Source organism: Lepisosteus oculatus, chromosome 13 (genome assembly GCF_040954835.1).
Source record: "Lepisosteus oculatus isolate fLepOcu1 chromosome 13, fLepOcu1.hap2, whole genome shotgun sequence".
NCBI classification, from domain to species: domain Eukaryota; kingdom Metazoa; phylum Chordata; class Actinopteri; order Semionotiformes; family Lepisosteidae; genus Lepisosteus; species Lepisosteus oculatus.
In genome coordinates this window covers 25304523-25328296 of record NC_090708.1, presented here as the reverse complement: position 1 = coordinate 25328296, position 23774 = coordinate 25304523, and the positions used below count along the sequence as shown (strand labels likewise).

The following is a 23774-nucleotide window of genomic DNA, read 5'->3' as shown; positions in this document are numbered from 1 at the left end:
ATCCTGCAATGGATTGGTGTCCCGTCCAGAGCTTATCCTGTCTTTCACCTGTTGCTTGCCAGGATGGGCTCCAGGTGCACTGTGACCCTGAATTGGATAAAGCCATTAGGAAATGGATATATGGATAGAAGGATTAGTTACCCCATCACATGTACCAAATGCAGAATACCATTGTGTTTGGAAACATAATGTACAATTCAGAGTGTGAATTACACCTGAGCCACTACAATGCAGTGTCATTTACCACAAGATATAGTGTCGCAGTTTGGTTGTCAGGCTACTCATCCTCAGTTGAAACATGCTGCGGTAACAGTATGTCACATTTCATTTTCCATTCCAGTATCTCAGTCGGGTTTTGCCCTGCCTTGGAACCACCGATTTGGAACACCCGTGCTCTGGTATCCGACCAGCTTAATTAAGAAATTCGATCATAAACAGAAACGAATAATAAAATGTGTGTTAGAGGGTCAGGAAGGTGTAAGCACAGTAGTTCTATTGTATGAGGCAGGAAAGCAGGAAGGAAACACATGTTCAGAGCTGTAAACAGTCTCTAAAGCACCCAGCACATTACAATGCTAATATCCATTTCCACTGGATTCTAATCCAGCAGGGGCTCCAGTTTGCAGCTTTGTCTACCATTTATAACAGTGAAGAATGAGAGCCCCGCAGGAGCGCTGATCAAATCTAATTTTACTCCGAGTCAAGGAAATAAAAAATAAAAGTCCCTCTGACCTTGTGCAAAGGAAAGGGATTGAGCTGGTCCCCTGAACAGCAGAAGCCCAGGAAATAATTTGTTTAGTCAACACTTGGTCTCAGCTCATTAGTCTATGTTTACGGCGGGGAACAGGCAATATTGCTCTGTGAATAGGAGCTGCACGCTTGAATACTAAACACTCCCTTTCTCCCCAAAGCTTTGTTTTCTCTTTTCAGCGGAATTCACATTGAAATGAGGTGGAGGACTCCCCACTCGCTGCCCGTTTCTTTCCACTGACACAGTAATGAATTAACCTGTTAGAAAATGGCTCGTTAACTTGAAATGGCACAGAGCTGCGTCGCCTAGATCATCCTGTTAGGGTGTCTGTGCAGCTGTTTATGAGCACTGAGATACAGTAAGTCAGCCCCTTCACGTGCAATTCCAGGTCTCTGCGGACACTGGGGCAAACAAGGGGAAAAAACAAGGTGCTATCAGGTTTCATCGCAAGTGCCCTATATTACTGTATACTATTGAGTGGCGGTGGTTTTAAATGGACCGGTGATCGAGACAGATCGCTAATATTTAATGCATTAATGCAATATCCAATATATGGTTCCATTTGTAAAGCATATTTATAGAGCAGTGTTCTTTTACTCTAAGCTGGAGTATACTTACAGTATCTTCAACACTTCAGGTGGGTAGCTGCGTCAGCATGCATAGGCTGCAAAGGAACAAATAATAGGTTTATTCCATGCTGAAAAGAGAAGAAAGAAAACACAACATTCGGAAAAAGGTTTTTTGTTTTTTTTCGGTTTGACACCTGGAAAAGGCTCCATATTTTCAACACTTGCTCTGAAGGAGCAACGTTTTCTTGAAGTGTTAACTTCAACGTGGTTTGGGTAACTTTCAGTATACCTCCTGCACATACTGTACAATTTTAAGCAGTCTCCACAGCATGGAATGACACTAGCAGAAGTAAATTGACTTGACGTAACAGGGCTCATCTTAGCCTGTGATGGTAATATAATGCTCCTGGTGCCTGGTTAGAGATTAATTCTTCCACTGTTAGGGTCTCAGCCTTTTAGCGTAGTGGAATGCACTACTTTCTAGGAAGTGGTGCAGTATGGCTATGAAGCCACAGTACCCGTGATCAAGCTCTTGTGGACTTTGGCTCAATTTTGGACAGCTACAGTATGGTACAGGAAAATTCTGTCCAGTGCTGAAGCAAATTTGGGTCAATGCAGCCCTCTTTTGTCTTTTGCATAATGCACACACACTGGATTTTAATGTGTCCAAACACATTGTGAAAGTGGCTCCAGAAGGGGTTGCCATTGTGGCTCAACTAATAACAACGCTGTCTAAGCTTGTGATCACAGATTTGAGTCTTGGTTTGTCACTAGCTAACTTAGACTGTGATGGGGATTCACCCAGTGTGGTGTACAATTCAGCCACTGATGGCAGGGTGGAATTCGAGGACCGTCTCAGCAAATTTGCAACCCCTTCTGCCAACCAGGTGCACGTAGTCTTGCGGTACTGTCGGTGACTGACATACGTCTCATCGAATCAATGCTGAACCTCTGGTATGGGGTGGTGCAGTCTGTCATGTATTAAAAGATTATTGGCTTGAAGGTGGGCTGGTCAGAGGAGTCTGGATGTAGTTCCTCATTCTCCACCGGAGATTGGATGGGGTTCTGTAGCTCTGTGTCAAGATTTAAAAAAACATCTAGTCTTGTGTAGTGGGTATAAACAAATAATTGAGGATACTACAAAAATGCTTTGGATTTAGATTTTTCTACACTGAATCCTGGCTGAAAAGACAGTATACACCAGCCTATGTTTCTGTTGTTGCTTTGTTCTGATGGTCATACTGTAATTTCCAGAAAGGGAAACTGTAAAGCTCTTACTGTATTTAGTTAATATAGTACTAGAGATTCATGTGACACAAACATTTCATTTGCTTTTATTTGTGTTTGATAGCTCCTCTGGAGTTAAGGATGTTGTATTATATAGGAGGTATAGTATTTATATTGTATTTGGATGGTGTATTATGAATAAACAATTACATTAAAAAGAAGTAGAAGCGTCCATATGAATTCTATGTATTAGCTTCCTATACTGTCATTATTGCTCCTAAAGTGGCTGAAACGTGTTCTAAACACAAAGACAGGGACAAATTTTGCCTCTGCTTCCCAAACATTTCCATAGCTTCACTTCTATAAAAAGACAATAACAGTTATAAAATGCTGTTTGTGTTTTCTTTTCAGCTTTTATTTCTGAAATCTTGGCTTGTGTTATGTTAAAGCACTATGGGTATAATGATGATTACTCACAGATACAGTACAAGCACACAATATAAAGTTAATCACAACTGGCAAAACTTTCAAGGAAAACAACACATACAAAAAAAACCAACACAAAAAACTACTTTTTTTATACTGAAGAATACCACGAGATTGTATGCATTAACTTCACTTTGTGTTTCTGATCGTTTTAATTTCAGAATTATTATTCAGTGAAAATAATAATTATAATATATAATAATAATAATAATAATAATAATAATAATGTATTATTATATAATAATAGAATAAGTCCATTTGTAACAGTGATGAGAATCTTGTAAAAAGCAAAAGTCATTGATGTGTGTCATCAACAACCTTGCTGATTGCTGAGAGCAGGGGAGTAGGTCTTCACATCTGCTATGAGAAAGAGCCAGGCATTAGCAGATACTTAATTAAATACACTGCAGTCAATTTAGTTATTTGCAGTTACTGCACTGACATAAAAAGCCCATTATAGTGACACTGAAAAAAACTCGAGGATTACTTAATAAAAAGAGTTAACGTGTAGTCAATATAAACATTTGTTAGTGAAGAAAAGGCAGTATGGTCCATCATTTATTCATTTCCTCTTTAACCCTTAAAGAAGCCAAGGTATTGTTCAGGCATTGTCTTGTTTTTGAGCACTCGTTGTTGAGATACTGTAGGCCTTCGCTCTAATGAATTCTAAAAGTTCCGTGGGATGCACTGTCAGATTTAATGTACTGTAGATAAACCTTTATATCTGGAATGCCAAAGAGTGGACAAAAATATCAGTTTTGGTCCTGGTCATGCAGTGAATGAGACAAAATGCAGACACTTTAATTATGGATGAAGGTATTTTATGACGCTGCCTTATTGATTTGACAAATTAATGCTTTTAATTTATTTTTGGTGTGTTGTAGCACCAGAAAAAAAATGGATTTTAAAATTACCATTCATATCATATGGCAGAAGCTTTGCACTTACCTACAAGTATATTGACTAAAGTCTGACCAGGGCTTTGTTGTGTGCTCTAGGGAGAATTGAACTGTGCATCATATTGGGGATTTCTGGAGTATGTCAGGATTCTGTTACAGAAGCAATTAGGTTGAACAGGATCTAGTGAATTAATGCCTTTGTTCATCCTTCTAAAAGCATATAATACATTAATTCAGCTATTCCTCTCTGTGTGTTGTGACTTCCTTTGATATTGTCTGATCAGGAGCTGATCAATAACATTCTTCAGTGATTATTCTGACACTTTTGTTAGATAAGTGTAGGTTCTCGTAAGAGCTGCTCTGGATTTGTAATAATAATGGTGAAATGTGAAGAAGGTGTAATTCAGCCAAGGAATGTGACATATAATCTTTCATAATAAATTGAAACCTTTTATTCATTTCCTGCTTTGTAAACTTTAATGTACTTAAGATTCTGTTAGTTACACTGTGAAAAATGCAAATACAAAACATAATAACATACATAAGTAAAGTACAATATACATTTCGTTTTGGGTAATTCTATGCACACATTTGACCCTATGAGAAAAACAAACAAACTTTGTAAACATCCCTGTGATTTCAAGTGATCATAAGTATTGGGAGACATTCACTTGTAGGACATTTCAAAGTGTATAAGTCTGTATTTGGTTATATGCATTTTAAGGAAATTAAGAGTGGGCCATTTTGCTTATCTTGTTCATTTGATTGGTAGTAGCTACAGTAATTGATCCTGGAGGAAGATCTCATCCAGACAATTCTTGAAATTAGCCAGGTTGTCAGCTTTGATTCAGAGTTTGTTCCATATTCCCACACCCTTTTGTGCAACACAGTGCCTCCAAATCTTGGGTTTCAATGCTCTTCCTCATAGTTTCGATTTGAGTCCACTGGTTTGTGTTTCACTGATTCTGATGATACACAATGGGTTAACCTATCCAGTTCACAGGTTTCCTTGGTCTGGCTTTTAAATATTGAATCAGATCCCCTCCTAGTCTTCTCTGTTTAAGACTAAAATATTTCAGTTCTTGTGGCTTGTCAGTGTAGGACATTCCTTAAAACACGGGAATGCATCCCTTCTCTGGACTGGTTACAATTTCTGTAACATGATGACTGTAATTAAACATGGTATTCTAAATGAAGTATCAGTAGTGTGTTTATTTTAACAGTTCATTTATGTTCCAAACTATATATTCTAACATTATGTCTTTCTTCAGTCTTTCAAGGTTTCAGACTCAGTTCTCTGTTCCTCTTTCCACAAAATAAAAACAATAACAATCCTAAAATAATAATTAAAGTAATAATAGAAAACATCCACTTCCTAGATGTCTTTGGTCCTTGGTTGTACATTATGCTTTTTACATTGTACCAATATGTTGTATCAAATGCCAAAGAGGAACAGAATATACCTGTTGAGAAGTTTAGTTTATCCATTCATCCATTTTCTACCCACTTTATCCAATACAGGGTCAAAGGGTGGCCAGAGCCTAAGAAGTTTACTTTATTTGTAGTGAAAAAAGAAAAAAAAACTAATATTTTCTTGTATGAGAGTGAGAGACTCATTTGATATCATCACTGAGGTTCTGCTCCATATGTGATTATTTCATTTGGGCTTGGTGTTAGTCATTTTACCAAGGAAATGTGGGGCTGAATTTGATTTCCTGAATCATACAGTAATAATAGCAGCTGGTATTTGTCAGCTTCATTTCTTACAGTTGCAGCATGAGCCTCCTGAGATTCGGGTTAATTTAAACCTGATTTCCTATTATATCACACAGCATTGTGATATTCACTTGACACCACCACACGCATTGCTCTTTAATCAGCTTTTGGTCTTCCATCCTCCTAGGAAAAACTGCTATTGTCATGATTTGTTTTGTACATAAAGACAACATGCCACCAGAATCAACTCACAGACTCTAGGGCATTTCTCTCACTCCTTTCAAAGCACAGGAGGACAGAGGTGCCCAATGCAGTTATACTTTACAAGTAAACAATGGACACTCATGAGGAGCAGTGGATAGGAAGTCTGCCCATGTAGCTAGAAGGTTGTGGGTGCGAGTCCCTGGGTAAGACCCAGCTACTGCGGCTTTGCCTTTTAACAAGGTATTTCACCTAGCTTGACCAACTGTAAAAATGGGGACGAAAGTAAGTCCTTCTAAATACAACCCAGCCAAATAAAAATATAAAGGAGCTTTATAACTGCGTGATGTGAAAGTCTTTGCTGCTGTTTACATATTGCATCTATTTTAATGTAATGTTCTTTGGCAGCCTCGGCTATATATCTCAAGGGCTTTGGAATACTGCTTCCTCAGTCCCCCCGGTACAGTGAAAGGCCAAGAGATCAGCTCAGTCCCAGGCTGGAGCTCATGCTGAAAAGCAGACAGCCCCCCCCCCAGAGAGGCTGAGACCCCTGCACAGAGCAAACACGCAAGCAAGCAGCTTTGAATGGGCAGAAGTACTGTACGTGGCCTGCCAATGCATACAATTTGGGCATGCATTTTGTAGTTCATGTACAGTACTGTATCTTTCCTTGAATGTTGTTTGAACAAATCTGCAGCTAAAATATTGAAAAGAAGCCTTAGGTTTAATTACTTGTATAGTATATGAACACACTGTTTATGCTTGTTATTGTAAACTAATTAATCAATTCATGTCTTTCTGGTAAAGAGAAAAATGGGAGTAACAGCCGGTTTAACAATGGGGGAATCCCTTTTGTGAAAAAGACCATATGTGAAAATGTGCATCATTCATTCCAAACTTCCAGAGTAGCAATGCACCAATTAACAAACATTGCATGAAACCACAAGTCAATTCCACCACTAAAATCCAGGCTCTTGCTATCTTGCAGCTTGCAGACCTGGGTTCTACAAGTCCTCATTGGATAACCTGAAGTGTTCCAAGTGTCCTCCGCACAGCTACAGCCACCAGGAGGGGGCGGTCTACTGCAGTTGTGAGAAGAACTACTACCGGTCTGACAAGGACCCTGCCTCCATGGCCTGCACAAGTACGTTCACTGAAATACCGCGCCCACCTGGAAGCACCCATCTCAGATCGTGCACAGATGTACAGTACACTTAGGAATAAAATAGCATGTTTTCCATTCTCTACAAACTGGGAAGCGCTGCTTGGAACTCATTGTTTTGAAGCCTGTCCATTAACCATACGTCCTGAGACTGCAGAACAAACAAGTCAAAAAACATTTTTCCCTCATGAATTTACAATTCTAGGAAAGCAGGTTAAAACATTTGATATTGATTAAATAAAACAAGTTAAGTCCATACTACTGTACATGTTTCTGTACCACCTTCTCCAATGCACTTTCACTGAAAACCAGCACAGGCAGGAAGTGTGTGTACTAGACACACACTACATCAGAACTAAAGGACATACAGTCTTTATTAATGCATTCTATGCATAAAGAACAAGGACACGTTTTTTTCCCTAAGTCTCATGCTTGTACCTTTAGCTGTGATGGTGAGAAGCAATGAAATAAGCACAAATACAAGCAACAATGTACCTTCAAGTTGACTCCATATGTTGAAACCTAAGATGGTATACTATAATACAGTAAAATATAGTGGAAAGGCATTCAGCTTTTCTTTAATTGCAGATCTCCAAAGTTCACTTTCAGATGTGCAAATGTATCTAAACTCTCATATCAAAGTGCTGCTTTGATTATTTTTTGGCTTTCTTAAACAGATTATACTATTTCCCCCAAGGGTTTATAATAACAGTGCTTCTGAATTTGTATAAGTCACACAAATCTCCTGCCTTGCAAAAAGTTTGCAGTTTTTTTCTACTCATTCAGTATTCTTGATTCTTATGCCATTGATAGACTTTGTTTGAGGCCATAGTCTCTCTGTGAGAGGAGAAACACAGATGGCATACAGATGCAAAGAAAAACTGCCAAACATTTCAAAATACTATATACATAAATCTTGGTGCTGATATCAACGTTGATTCATATTATTTCAATCTGCTGAAAACCTATGTTGCATTCACGGACCTGATTAATAGATGAGGGCTGTGGTTGTATCTTTTGCAAGGCTGAGTGAAATAAAAGCTGATGGTTTGGTGCAGTCACATGTTTAAAGTGTTAAAGCGTTTTATTTGCTCATTCAAAAATGAATCATACAGCAGCAGTGAAGAGTGCTAAATCAAAAAGTGATTTCCTTGCCATCCATGTAAGATGTAAATCCAAAGGTGCACAATACAGTACACCTTTCTATCTTTTTTCTCATGAGAAAGTAGGTTGCATTATGTTTTATTTATTGTGTTCAGTTCTCCTGATTGTGAACATTGACTATATCATACTCATTCTAATACAGCAGATCATAAGGTGGAATCTCTTGTGATTTTTCTTAATCATTTCTCATATGTTGGAAACAGAGGTGATATACTGTACTGTAGAACATCCTAAGAGAAATTCCTTCTCATCAGCATGGGTTTCAGTGAAGATTTAAGACCTTAAATCAGTACATACAGTATGTAATTATGAATGAGAAAAAAAGTTCTCTGGATACAGACAAACCCATATAATGCAATCACAGAAAGAGTCCTTATTGATTTTATAGTTCTTACCCTTTTGATTTGAGAGATGTCCACTTAACCAGATGGATGGCCGAGGAGAAAGACAGGAACTTAAAGTCTGGTTAAATTAAAGATTTTGGACACGTGTTTGTGGGATGAAAATCAGAAAATATTCATTTAGAAGCCTGTATTAATATCTTAGAGCTGGAGATTGGCAGAAACTGGGGCTCTTCCATTATGAGCTGTTTTACAAACCTTTCATATTTAATTGTCAAAGAATTCCAACAGTTTTGTCAGTACGGTACAATCACTATAAAGACAATACCAAATGTTAAGTGTGATATCAGATTATTGTAGACGCATACAGGCAAATTGGCTATTGGATGGACTTTTTTGTATTACTTTTTGTTCTATTCTTTCTTTGAATAGGAAAGCTTCCTTTTCCAAGCACACTGTTACATTTGCTATTTTGTCAGGTCCTGTCTAAGTTTGCCTGGATTTAATGCAATGCCTCTAATTAAGGAGGGCCTCCATTGCCCTCTTATGAATACAGATTGCAAAGTGTGACCTTTCTAAGCACACTCCACTTGCTTGCTTGCTTTAGGCCATGAATCAAGATGTACCAAGTCTGCTAACGTTTACAAACGTACTGTGACTTCTATTATTACTTAGTTTAAAAAAATGACCACAAATGTCAAGTCTCTGAGGCATTGTATACCTCCCCACCTCTCTCCTAAAATACCAAACAGGTCAGCATTTGACCTCTTTTTACCAACAGACCTATTATCTACTATCTAACATCTTCTATCTAATTCAGAATTTGTTATCCTTTAACTTTCTTCAACTTCTATCTTTGAACACTGTCTTTGTTTTCAGTGCTACTAGACTATACTTGCACTTTTTTAAGACTATCTTTAAATGTTCCATATATGTGTTAATGGCCACTAATGAGGAAAAGAAAATGGCACCTAATAATCGCAAATGAAGCTTTACATTTAAATGGCTAAGACCAATTAACACATAAGCATCCATGTTAAAGTTAGCTGAGTCTAAAGAACTTAAATTTGATTACAAGTGCTCATATTAATACATATTCTGCAAGACCAATAATATAGACTGTGTCATGGATATAAAGGCATATAAAAATTTTATCTGTGAAAATTTATAAATTGGAAAAAGTATTACAATGCGCAGTGAGTGAATGCATGGTACAGCATAGAGACATGAGCCACTTGTGTAAAGGTATGAAAATAAATGCAGGAATACGGAATGTTCTATAAACACTGTGATAAGAAGATGCCACATTGACTTGAACTGACCACTGAACACATCTTTCAATGAATCCGGCACTCCATCTCAAGTAGAAAGAAGCTCTTCATATTAATTGAGTCTGTCCAGTAATGAATAAGAAACTGAAACACGGAGACCTGGTGCAAAGTACATGTAGGAAATCAGATCAGTTTAGAAAATGTAATAATTGAGCCCTTGTCTACAATATGTGTTTTGTCCCCAAAACATTCTTTGTTTCAGTCCAAAATAAACATCTGACAAGGTTAGTTTACTCCTACAAAATATTGAATATCTGTTTAAAAAAACCATTTTGAAATACATCTCTGAGCTAAAATTTTAGACGTTGTATTGTTTCACTTCTTTCATTCCACTTAAAAGTAGAATAGCAAATATTCTGATCAATGTGAAAAAGATTGGTAAATGAAAAACTGGTGTCTTCTCACTGAGCTAAGTGTAAAACACCACTGGAGGATTTAGGTAAATCAGTGATGCTCATAACATACAGTACATACAGTATATTGTAATTCCTGATGGTGTATAAAATATCCAAGGTTGAGATTTACAATAATATTAATAATAATTAATCAATAATAACAACAATTATAAAACAGGAAGTCACACGATCATAGCGATTAAGTCCGGTAATTATTGTCTAATCTCAAGTACAGTAGTAATATTTTTACTCCCAATTAGCTCTGCATTGTACAGTAGTAGCATTTTAATTAGTATGGATTCTAATTAAACTTGAATTAGAATTGAAGCCTCTGAGCTCATTTTTCAGAATTTCTGTATTCACATTTCTTTAAACACCTACATTTGGCATTTGATGTAAGTAGCACTTTAGAGCATGACTGCAGAAGAGGTCTTTTCAGAGTGCAAAGCCTCAGAGTTGCATTCCTTTGTAGAGCTGTGTTCAACAGGATTCAGTCAAGCTTTGAAGTCATATTCTGCAGCGAATATTTATCAGGGTGAAATGTGTTTGGCAAAATTGCTGTCTCTACTTCTTTCTGTGTTTCATCCGGTGTCATATGGTAGCAGTTTCGCTGACCTGTTTTGGTCAGAGAAAAAAAGTTTCAATTGAAATGAATGAATAGTGTTGTTGTTATTATTACCCACAGCATAAAATTAAAAATTAAAATTAAAATTTCAAAAGTAAAAAGGCATGTACTTACAAGCCACCAAATACATAAGATGACCTGAAAAGCCTCTTTTTACTTGCAACCTCGTATGTTCTTGTGTGGGTATGCTTGAGATGTCTCAGTAATGAATTCATAGAGAACTACCCTTGTCAAACAAATAATTAAACAAAATGATTTGTGGGTTACCATCCCCTCCCCAACATTGTACTGCAGAAATAGAAAAGACTCCCTGCTTAGCCTGAAGTTTAAGCGTAACAGATATAGCAGATCTACCAATTAGCGAAGATTGTCTTGCTGACAGAAAGGACTTTGTCTCAGTCCTGTGGTGAATTGAGGACAGTGTGTTCACCTGGACACTGATGTGACGCTTTTCACTCTCTGAGTGATTCCTTCCAGAGCTATCATGGGCAGGGATAGAAGTCAGACAAACCAACAAGTCAAGGATCCCACTTAAACATTCAGGACATGATCCAAGCTGAACAGTGCAGCCCAGAGTTTGATTTACTGTTCTGTTGTCTTAGAAAAACACGGAGCACTGTGGGTGCATAATAGAGTAATGAAATATTGGATACTAAAACATTTTCTTGGTTAAGCAGTGGATTACATGGTTTATAAAGCTAATTCCCACTGAAGTGTTTGTCAGCCTGCCTTTGTCTCTCATCGACAGCAATGTGGTGCTTAGCCCTGGCTGAGGATAAGAGAGAGTGGACGCCTTTTCTGAGACCAGCCTTAATGGGACTCTTGGGAGGTGTAAATGATTAATTTCAGATCTGACAAAAAGAAAATTTTCTTTCAGATTATGCAGTCTCCTAACTTTTAGTTCAGAGAGCAGTGCAACTAATTGGTAGTAGTAGGTGTAATTTTACCCCAAGCATGATGATGCGAAAATGTGCAAATAATCAACAAAATGTTTAGAAACAAAACATTTCAGGGTTATGTCAAACATTATTTGGTAGCGACTGAAGAGACTTGATTCCCTACATTTGTGCTAGTATACAAGGAGGTGACTAATGCTATCCAACCCCAGATTTAGACCACAAACTGACATTCTAATCAAGAGGGCCTAATTGTATGACTGCAGTACATCTGTTAAGTGCTGTAACCACATCACTTATGGAAACACTAAGACGAATAGCTCAGAGCACAGAAATATCATATGGCGCCATTTTTGTTCATTCCTAATGTGATAGAAAGGTGCTTTCATCTCTTCTAAAAAGAAATGACAGCCAGAGTCTGTGAAATCAAGTAACTGTGTTACACAGGTGTACAGTTACTTATTGTAGCTACAGTTTGTAAACTCTGTTCACTACTGATATACAGTACTTTATGCATGCAGTTTTGAGGTTCTTCTTCAGTCCTTTTCTCCCCCCTCAGTCCCAACACCCAGTTTAAATTTGGGATTGTACCTCCACATTTTCTTTCACGTGCGAATCCTCCCAGAGCGGTGAATACTCCTGATGGGTTATTCACTGTAACAGAGGTAACCGAGTCTTGACATTTTAAAATCCAGTATCAGAATACTCATTAGAAGTGTGGGGTATTTGCTACATTATTACATACTGTATCATTGCTCACTGCCTGGAAGTAAGCCAATCCTTACATAATCCTTAATCATGGATCCCCGTCTTTAGAAATGGGGGTGTTGAAGTTGATTTCCTAACACATGATGATCAGAGATTCATTGAAAATGATCAGGAGTGTGAATGTACTGTATATACTGTATACACACATACTGTACGAGTGCATAAGCAAAATATCAAAGTAGCGGTGGTCCAACTCCAAAGCCAGACATGGATTCTGAAACAACTTTTAATTTTTCAACCTGGTGCCACCTTGTCTTCTCCGATTGGATTGCATGTTTCTGGGGTTCAGTGTCCGTGCCTGACAATTCCTTGTCATTTTCCCCCAGGACCTCCCACTGCACCCAGGAATGTCATCTCTGTCATCAACGAGACCTCAGTCATCCTCGACTGGAGCTGGCCGGCCGACACGGGAGGCCGGAAGGACGTGTCCTTCAGCGTGGTGTGCAAGAAGTGTGGGTCGAGCGCCAGGCAGTGCGAGCCCTGCCGTGGGGCAGTAAGATTCCTGCCCCGTCAGACGGGGCTGAAGAACACAACAGTGACTGTCGTGGACCTGCTGGCTCACACTAACTACAGCTTCGAGATCGAGGCCCTGAATGGCGTCTCTTCCCTAGCCACTGCCCACCGCCAGTTTGCCACTGTCACCATCACAACCAACCAAGCCGGTGAGGGCAGCTTCTCTTCCTGTTTTTTTCCATCCCAGAATACATTGTGGCACAAACTGAAAATGAACTCATACTCTGAAAGTAGTTTTATATATGGCAATACATAAATTGATACTTTGAACTGACTATAAAGGAGAAATTGAGATACAGTAGTAGTCCCTTAGTATGTACGACAAAAAGACCCAATAATTTACACCACAATAAGTGGGTGGTTACCCTTGAACAGTATTACAATGTGGCAAGATGTACAGTATCAAATATTCATCTTGCTATTCTATAAACAATACTCTGAGCTATCATAATGCTGCAGAGAGAAAACTTCAACGTGAATTATTGCCCTTAATAAATGATTTCAGGTGAAGTCTTACTGTTCCATCACTGAGATATATATTTACTTGACAAAGTGTTTTTATTGTCCTTTTTTTCTTTCAAAAATATTGATCCTGCCTTGTTGATCAGAGCCCAAGTCTGATTTTACTCATGGAACTGTAGTAAACAGGTTCAACAGCATCTTGAAAAAAGAACATAAATCTTCATGGAGCTAATTTATTCCGTTCTCACTTGTATATCGCAGTGTGCTGAGTGGCTGGCTTCCCTACTTACAAACAAAAGCATGGGAATATGATTTAAGTCTCCATGTTTATCAGCAGCCCAAGTTTTTAAATTGAAACTTTCACTTCAATCATTGAATTGTGTGCATTTCCTTACACCACAGCTTTTTCCATTCTCACATGCTGGGTTATTACCTTTTCTGCCTGGCCTCACACCAGAAATGCCAAAATACATCAGCACTGCTTAAATAGTTTCCCTGAACAATGAGCAGCTGCCCAGATTCCACTACAGTAAATCGGTGCAAGGCTTAGTACTCAGATTGCTCTCCATCGTCTACTGCTCAGTGTTTAGTTTCCTTAAATTCTGGACGTCCTTCTGTTCTTGAGTAGCTCAAGTTTAATCAGACTTCGGTGTCTCATTATGACAATGGGTGATGGGAGCTGAGGCATTTTAGGATATAAGAAAAAGTATTGCCATGGCAGGCCGCGTGGTCTGTCTGCCTCATTTGGTTGCTAGTAGCTAATTGATCCAAGGATCCTTGAAACAACATACCTAATATCTTGTTCTAGAGTCCCTCCAACTTCTGTGTCAAATCATGCCTCCTTCTTCACAGTTTTAAACGTTCTTCCTTGTAGTTTTCACATGTGTCCTATAATTTGAGTTTCACTGTTGGTTTGGGAAAAGGTCATTGGGTTGACTTTTTGAATTCCAATCAGGGGCCTGAAAGGACACCACTGGAGTAGCAATAGCCCTGGAACAGATCTACAGTGGTCAAATGATAAGAAAAGTAGAGAGGATCATTTTTTTAATGTGCTGCTGTAATATAGTAATAATGTTGATATATGCAGGATTTTTTGTTCTGCTTTTTCAATGCTCTTTATTTATCTGGATGTATCTGGACAAAAATGGATTCAGTCGCTTGTTAGGAAAATAAATAAAATAATCAGTAATTCTTACGTAATAGATGTGAATGTGAAACCAGAATGACTGTGTCAAAGTTTTCAAAGCATACCTAGTGGATAAAAAAATGCATGACCTTCATCTCTTTTTAGAATAAGTGAAATGTTGACCCTACCACAGGGACACATAAATTTGAAATGTTCCACTGCACTGCTTTGCAATTTGTTAGCACAGACACACAGAGTGCACATTTTCACCATTTTCAGGAGCCATTACATTTTTTGTCCAGATATCTGCCGCCTTTTCCATATTAAAACCAAGCTGTGATCACACAGTGTTTCCATTGTATTTCTCCTAACACAGAACATGTTCTCTCACTCATTCCTCACACCTCTTGCCTCCATAGCACAGGATTGCAATTTCCAGTGTAAGGTGCACACAGTCAGATAGACATGCTTTCCCAAGTCACCTAATAGCATGAAATAGGGTGCATAAGCTCTGTTGCATGTTATTACAGCTGTGACTTATTACAGTCCGGATATCTAGATATGCTCACTTTAAAATGTCATAGAGCTTTCGACTTTCAAATGATTCTGCCGTAAAGAAGGATTTAATGACCTTCACTCGTTTCTGAATCTATTTCTGTATCTCAGGCTGAGAGTTAAGGGGAGAAAAGATTTGACAGCGAGGATACAGCAGCTGCCTTTTCTAATGATTTGCTTGCTTTGGAGACACAAACAGAGCAAACAGAGGAGAGACAGGGATGTTAGGACAACATCCAAGTCCTCCAGGCTGCATCTACAGAAAGATTACAGAGTTTTGTCATTAAGCTGCATCCTCCTACAGAGAGTAAGACAACCTGGCCCAACCTGCGCCTGCGATTGAACACATTTTTTTGGTTAAGCAGAGTCTGTTGTCTCTGTTTTTTAAGAACATTAAGAAAAAAACATTTAGATCATATCTATAAAGCCTGTGTTTTTAATGCAGCAAATAGATTGAAGTGATTCATTGAAAGAAATACATGCCTCGATGTTAAATAGTTCATTGATCTAAGGTTGATTTTGCTTTTGTTAGTCATCCTTACATCCATTTGTGGACAAGAGCAGAGCAGAGAGTTGTGCTCAGTGCAAAGCACAGAGAAGTGCAGTGCAGAATCAGACATCAGAAATGTCCACACAGCAACACTTGGCTTAGAAAATAAACAAAGGACTCTTTTTAAAGCTGAAGTGGGCAAAGTGGTTTAGAGTGAGTTGCTAAGTGGATGGATGTTTTCAAAACCCCCAAGCAGCTGAGACAAATTGAGAGGAGACAACAGAAAAGAGGAGGTGGCAAGACACTGCCAGAAATGTGCAGTTTGGTTAGCTTTGACCCTCCTTCTGCTCAAGGGGAATGACTTAATGCTGAATTTATTTAATAAAGTCTGAAGGCTTATTACAGTGAGCTTCTAACATAAATCTCACTGGCCTCAGGATGAGGCTATCAGAGCTTGAAATGGAGAAGCATTTTATAAACCCTTTATTGTTTTGTGACACCAGGTAGTCCCAAGCCCTGGGACTCAGCTGAAAAGCAGAATGTTCACCTTAAAAATAAAGGCTCATGTGAGATTTGTGGTGAATGTGCAGTTCATACTAAATGAAATCAAAATGTCTTCTGGTGCAAACATTCACATCCAAAAAACAAATCTGTGTTTGTGCACAGATATTTAAAAAATTAAAGAAAATCCACAGAAGCAGAAAATATTATAGTAGCTTCCTACGTAAAATGCCAGCAGTTTGAGATATTTCTCCAAAATTAATAATTCCATTTAATGACAAACAGGTCTGGTTAATATTAGCCTGGAGGGAGCTTAATTTAGGGTAATATGATCTTTTAGGATATTGAGGAAATGTAAATGATTGGATTTTCTGAAAATGACTCCTACTGTCTGAACCATCTTCAACTTCTGGCCTGTGTGCCAACTCAGCATCTCTGCCCAGGGAAACACAGCTCTGAATGCACTTGGATGTTGAAATTGATGAGAAGAAAATTTAAAATGACCTAGAAGAGTGACGGTCTCTCTAACCCAGTTAGCAAACATGCACATTTGAGCAGCTATTCTGCAGAATGAAAATAAGATTCTTTAAAAATCAATGTGGGCTGTGCTCTTTCCTTGAAGGCTGTTTCTCAACAAGCCTCGGCCTCAAAAGCACAAGGCGGCATTTCTTTTCTGCGTTCCTTTTTGATTACATTTCGTCTAGCGAGCTGAGATACATTACAAGTTTTGTAAATTATTCTCTCAAAAACGGCCTTTCTCTTCCATAAATAAATATGGGACCTAAATGGGTATTTTATTACAGCCGCAAAAGGCCCCAACAGTGCATATGAAACGAGAGAGGCTGCGACCTTTTCTGCAATTATGAAACTCCCTTGCACTTGGACAAATAATCAGACTACATTTATGGTCCTATAAAATGCAAATGGAATGAGGAGATGGACGTGTGAAGCTGTAATCCCCTTTCCATGAGTGCAGCTGGACTCTGCATCAGCTCACTTTTATGAGGGACTTGAAAAGATGTCAGATCCTTCCCTCCACCCTTTAGCCCTCACTAGTGCAGAGATTTCAGCTCAAGACCTGCTGCAGACAGTTCTGGGCTCTTGAGAGGCCAGTGAGGAGGCTTTTTTCAAACAGATTTCAGCCTTAGGTATCACTTTGTATCTTATTCATTTTAAATCTTTAATCTCCATGTATTAATATACATATGTATATGTAATAAAATATTTTAATAATAATAAAGTAATATGATAGAGGCTGGCTTATTTCTCTAATCTTAGGAAGTGTTGTCAGACAATGTAATTAGTGTGAACTTCCTGGAAAACCAAGCACACAAAAGGAGAACACCTAATGGTAACAGAGGAATAGTCCTTTCAAGATTCAAATTTTAGATAATAGCATGCTATCAAGCTGAAAATTAAAGTCTTCTGAAAGTTTTGGTTTAAACACGAGACTACACTATGCCATGCCTTGTTTAATAAAATCGCTTGGGTACTTTTCTGTCTGGACTGCATAGGTAAACTATGCATGTATTTGTTTGAGACAGTACAGCAAACATGTCATAAGCAATGAACATTGTTTTTCCGGTTTGCATGTTGAAATGCCACTTTCCCTCGGTTGAATTCTTCACCTATAGGGCGAGAGCAGTCCCAGAGACAGATAGCAGTAGAGATGGTGCCAGTGTGCGCGCCTCCCAGTCAGGCAGCAAGTGAACCTCAGAGCCATGTGGTTGACATTACGCACTCCTGTACAAATCACTTCTTTATTAACTCACTGATGTTTTACAAAGATGATCTGCACATATTTATTTCAGGAGGCCCCACAAGATGCTTCTTCATCTCAGTCTCATCAAATGAAGCCAACAGTATATAACAAAAAGCCTACCTGTCCTGCAAGTGTTCTTGCGATTACTCCTGCTAGCAGACATGACACAGGCAGAAGAGTTAAAGAAAAGAGTCAAAGACTATTTTTAAAGTCCAGTGCAGGAACAATAATTCAGTTGCTTCAAAACAGGATGTTTTGACATTTCTGGCTTTAGGACTGGATTGTTGGGATTGTTGGATTAAAGGATTCAGTTTAGCTTAGACATCAGAACCACAGTCTTTCTGGTTGACTGTATTAAAATAGAAGGATTATTAAAATGTTTGCCTCTCTTAATTCTCATATTTTGTCTTTTATATCAGTAGGGGTTATGGATAAAAAGATAGAAAGAAAGATAGAGGGTGCATATAATTACTGTATGTGCACCATCTCACAAAGGTATACATCAGATGCCTTACACTAACAGAGAATTCATAAAGGGACACAATGTGGCCATAAAAACCGAATGCTAAAATACAACTCCATCGTCAAACAAGGGCAAGGGTCGAAACAAGTAAACAGAATATATCCATCTGCATTCATTTAATAAAACAGAGAAAAGGAAACAGTACTCCTCAGCAATAAAATCGACATCAAGTGAAACTAAAACATTTCAAAGAACAACATATTTTTCCTGTGGTCTAATAAATCTAAGCTATAGGCTCGTCAGATGTCTTTTACAGTTTTACAGCTGTAAAAGTGTAAAAAAAGGTAGAAGGAGAAGAAGGGGAGTGGAGGGCGGGGGAAGTATCATGTCCTGATTTGAATTATAGTAGCAGATTGAAACCATCTGATCTCCTCAAGCAGAGACATCTGAGTAATAGCAGGTTTGTGCTAATTTGTCTTGAAGGGCCAGGGAAGAGCCAGACCTGCACCCCCACGCAATCTCTCTCCTGCAGCTGCAGGCTGGCAGTGGTGCTCTGGTGTGTCCGTGAGCCCCTCATCTTGGGAAAGCAGCATGGGTTGTAGATGCTGATAAAGAAGAATATTTCTTAGTCCGTCTCTTTCACTCCCTTTCTCTGTCACTGCAGCTCCCTCTCCGGTCACTGTCATCAGGAAGGACAGGACATCCCGAAACAGCATCTCTCTGTCCTGGCTGGAGCCTGAGCGACCCAATGGCATCATTCTAGACTACGAGGTCAAGTACTACGAGAAGGTGGGGATGCGTTGGTATCTTCTCCTGCATTTTCAGACTGGTTCTGGGATCCTTTACTTTGTATGTTTTCACAAACAGTACAAAATAAGGCTGTTTTCTTTCCCCTGTGCTTTTAACAAAATGTAAGGTATCATCTTTATCTTACATGCTACAAAACTAAAATTCAGCCACCCAAAGTGAGCCCTCTCTGTGATATTCGATTTGCTGAAGTAAACGTATTTGATTGTTACTGCAGAGTTTGGAGATGGATTGATCATTAAATCCACAGTGTGATGCCTTACTGAATTCTTACTGGTACAACCCTCAATTTTTAACAATATGACATTGATTTATTACAACTTAATACTTATGGCTGGAGTTCTGTCCCTGGATGAGAATACGAGAAAAAGATAATAATGCAAAAAAACATGAAGGACACATGATACCTTTTCATTTCCTAGAAACCTGACAGTGTTAGTCTCCTTCTCAGTTGGACACTGTGTGATAGCACTCACAGTGTGATTCAATCACTGATTTTCTCTCACCTTCTATTGCTACCTATATACTGTGTGTCAGCCACCTTCTGTCTAAGACCTTTGCACCACAGTGTAGATGTCTTGTTCAAATTGCACATAATGAGCAGAAATTCTAATCTATCAGAGAATGACTGATTTGATGCTGTACGATTTTCATATGGGTTACAGGCCTGCAGTACACATGTTTGTTTTTCTAAAATGCTCTCTGGATAATATCAAGACTTATTTTTCCCTTCACTTTGTTGAACTCCAGAACCTGCCTAATAATGATTCTGTGTTAATCCGCCCTCTGTTCAAGTTCGGATCCTTACATGGCAAATACACTACAGATGGTAGTTGATTGGAATGGAGTTTGCTGTGCTTTCCAGTTATCAATGTGCTTTTGTTTCTCCCAGCTTTCCTGGAGTTTGAGAGCTACCGTTCAGCACACTTTCCTGCACAGCTGTAGCTATCAGAGCCCTGGAAATGCTGGAGCTTTGTTCTTTCATGCTGTCAATGCATGTGATTTTGTGTTCCCGAACATGCGGTCGTTAATGTCTCCCTGAGGTAGGGATGTGGTAGAGTGAGCTGGGAGGGCACGCAGCAGGTGACAGACATTTTAGGGCTCTCCTCCTGGAAACTGGCAGGGGATCTGAAGGGGGTGAAAGAAAGCTTTCTTGGAAGCTCCCATGGCAAACGGCCAGAATTCTCTCAGTGAAGAGATACCATGCTGCAGTGGAGCACATTGCTGAACCACATGGACTCCAAAGGAACGCCCACACACAAACACAAAATTAGTTTCGGACTCCTTGCTGCTAACTACATTATGATCTATGATGAAAGTAACACTTCCATGCCATTGATCTGAACTGGATAATGGGTTTTCCAAGTTCTATTATTTGTGCCTTTTAAAAAGGGCACCACCACACACAGTAATTAATTGACCACATGCCCAATCTGTTGAAGGTGAATGTCATTACCCTGCTATTTTTGTGAGTGTCTGACCGTTCTGTCATACTGTTCCATCAGAAGAATAAATACAAGAAAGGTTTGCCACAAACCACAAAACAAAGTGTTTTTGTTCTTGATAGATGGTCACTTTGGACTCCAGAGGTTAAAGGAAGCTCAGATTACACCATGATCATTTACCAGTATGTCTTGGGATATTCTCCAGACAAGGGCAAAAGGGCTGTTTAAATGGATTGAGGGTTAGTACTAAAACCATAAATGTGTCTATGAGAACTCAATTTGAAAATTGTTTAAGAGCAAATTACGACACTAATGCGAGCTCTGAGATGAACTCCCCACTGACATTTGATACTGAAATTAGCCTACAAGGAATTTTTAATCACTGTTAGGGAGATAGCTCTTTTGTGTATTGCTAAATCTGTTTGTCAGTTTTTATGAGCTTGTAAAGGAAGGACATAAAGTCATATTGCCTTGGCTACATCTTTGCATAGATTGCCTAGTGGATTCAACTCTATATTAAGAGAGAATGGATCACTTGGGAAATATATTGAGCCATGCCAATATTGGACATAAGAAGGGAAAATAACATTGGTACTCACACACACACGAAACACTACACCATCATTTCAATGAGATCACACAGTCTTGACTTGCTGTAATCTGTTGGCCCAAATTAATTTTGGTGCAGTCTTTTGATCCCTGTGCACTTTGCAAATGACCGGCCAAAAATGTTTAACCCCTGTCAAGGGAGAGTTTTTCTTCAGAATGATCAGTCAAGCTCCAAATGCCACTGTGTAGAAATGCCATAGATCAGCGAGAACCCTTTTAAGCTCTGGCCAATGTCCATGGCCCAGAGAAACTGCTGCTGTTGCTTCCAGTATATTGCAGGCAGAATGTATTCAATGTGACAGAAGATCACTTAAGATTTGCATATCCTGGTGGCACGAGTGCAGTAATGTGTCTTTGCTTCATGGTGAAACTGAGTCACACCACCGATTCTTATTAATTACTCTGCATGCCGTGATGGGTCTGCTTAGGGGCTGACTAAAGCTGAAAACACTCCAGGAGTCAAAATGATGAGTACAAATGATGCCATGTTATTACTTAAAGGTACTGATTTATTATGACTGGCAACAAAAGACAACAGGGTCCCTCCCGCCTCATGCAGAGAAGAAGAGGACCCTTTGTCTTATTGAGAAAGATTCTAGACTGACCACAGCACCACTCGCAGACTACCGATCCCAGCACAGACAAAGAAGTGTATCGAGTGAAAAAAAAAACAGGGAGTAGCAGAGTCTGATCCTAGATTAAAATCTGTGCTCCGTCTCATCTCAGTGGTTCATGGTTGTAAATTGTAAAGAATGAACAAGAGAGGAGACGGACCCTGAAGTGCTGCTGCAGTAGGTAATTCTGACATGATGCACACTGCGTTCCTGGAGCAGGACTTTCATTCCAGAACCAAATATCCATCTTAGCAGAAGCACTGGTGTTAATGTGAATGTTAATAATCACATTCAATGAGTAGTGTTACTTATTTATTTTACTCTCGGAGTGAAAAGTGCCATAGTAGGCAATGCAATAATTTATGATGGCATTTGTCAGCGAAAAAGTACAGTTCAGCTTTTGAGATTCTATATCTTCCTGCTACCAACTTTATTTTTTTTGCAAAACCCTTGCCAAACTATTCGCCATTTAATTAATGGATTCATTTCCCAAACATTTTTCTGCATTTTTAATAATGGCTGTGCGTGCACAAGTTGTCCACAGTAATAAAATAATTATGTGAAGAAACAGGGTTTTGATTTTCATTCATTGCCTCTCACACTTGAATCAACAATTGCCTGTCCAAATTGCCACTTATTTTTTTCACATATTCCTTCCTCTGGGATCAAGTGAATTCATTGTTTCAGCTTGTAATATTTACTCTGTCAAAATGAAGCTTGACATGCATGTTAAACAGTCTATAGCCAATGTACATTGGGCAAAAATTTCAACAGATGCATGCCTTTTCAAAAGCTTTTATAGAGTACTTCCCACTTATACAGTAAGGTTTCGGTTATTTAATGAAGGTGGGATGGGAAAACCAACAGGTGTGAGGGTCACCAGGACCAGGATTGGGAACCACTGCTGTAGAGTGTAGACTAACTCCACACTGAGGACCGACAAAGTAGTCTTCTGTTTTTTATTTTAAACATTTAATTACTTAATTGGCTCTGCTCCTCTTTGCATAAATTGGTGTACCACAAGTTGCAAATATGTAATTTTTCTTTCAGGCATTAAGTGGTTTGATAATTTAGAGACCTTTCTCTTGTAGACATAGTTTGGAAAATGAAATTATGAGAGCTTGATGCATTGAGCTAGACAACAATAATTTGATCTTCTTGGGTTATTAAAGCAGGCACTTTGCCACTTGCTTGTTCTTGTTACTGTATGTCCTGTTAAGGCTCCTGTTATATCTGTCCTGTGTGATTCCTCTCAGAGTTTTAGCTCCAAGTGTTCTTTGCCTTACAGCTAAGTAGGAGACTGTAAACAGACCTGGAGGAAGCACATTTAACACCAGGAGAAGTGCTTCACCAGTGGCGTTCCCATGCATTCTTCTTAACAAAATTAATGTCATATGTGTTTTATTTTCAGCAGAATTTTTGGATTTAAAATAAAGAACATTTGGCATTGCTTTGAAAGGGGTCCCATACATTGTTTTAAGGAACAAAACTTTGACCTATCAAAATATTCAATATAATAAACGTAATATTCAAAATGATTTTGAACTAAATTTTATGAATGAATGGTGAGATAAAATGTGTTGATTGTAAGGAAATATATTTGGGGCATTTTGCATCTTTCACTTAGCACATACTGTGAGAATTATAAACATTTTGGTACTTAACACTCCTTAGTTTTCACAGATTTCATGAGTCTTCTTGTGATGAAGGGGAAACATTAAAATAAATATTTACTCCATCGTGTGGTCAGGGGCAATTGTACATCCTTTTGGGCTGATTAATCAAACTGCCATTACTAATAGATTTCCCTTTCAGGTTCTGTAAGGGAAATCTGTGATACAAATCTGTTTGTTTCTTGGTTATAATGGGTGTCAATATGAGTGTGGTAGATAAGAC

The 23774-nt window shown here is 38.7% G+C and overlaps 1 protein-coding gene across 6 annotated transcripts in view; it reads left to right on the top strand.

The window, feature by feature from the left end:
• epha3 (eph receptor A3) overlaps nt 1–23774 on the top strand; it is a 123627-nt gene that overhangs the window by 60757 nt on the left and 39096 nt on the right. For all 6 annotated transcript variants that reach the window (XM_015361728.2, XM_015361726.2, XM_015361727.2 and 3 more), the window contains exons 4-6: nt 6838–6993; nt 12858–13193; nt 19068–19192. In XM_015361728.2, the coding sequence (XP_015217214.1) occupies nt 6838–6993; nt 12858–13193; nt 19068–19192 (617 nt within the window). The remainder of the gene's footprint in view (nt 1–6837; nt 6994–12857; nt 13194–19067; nt 19193–23774) is intronic.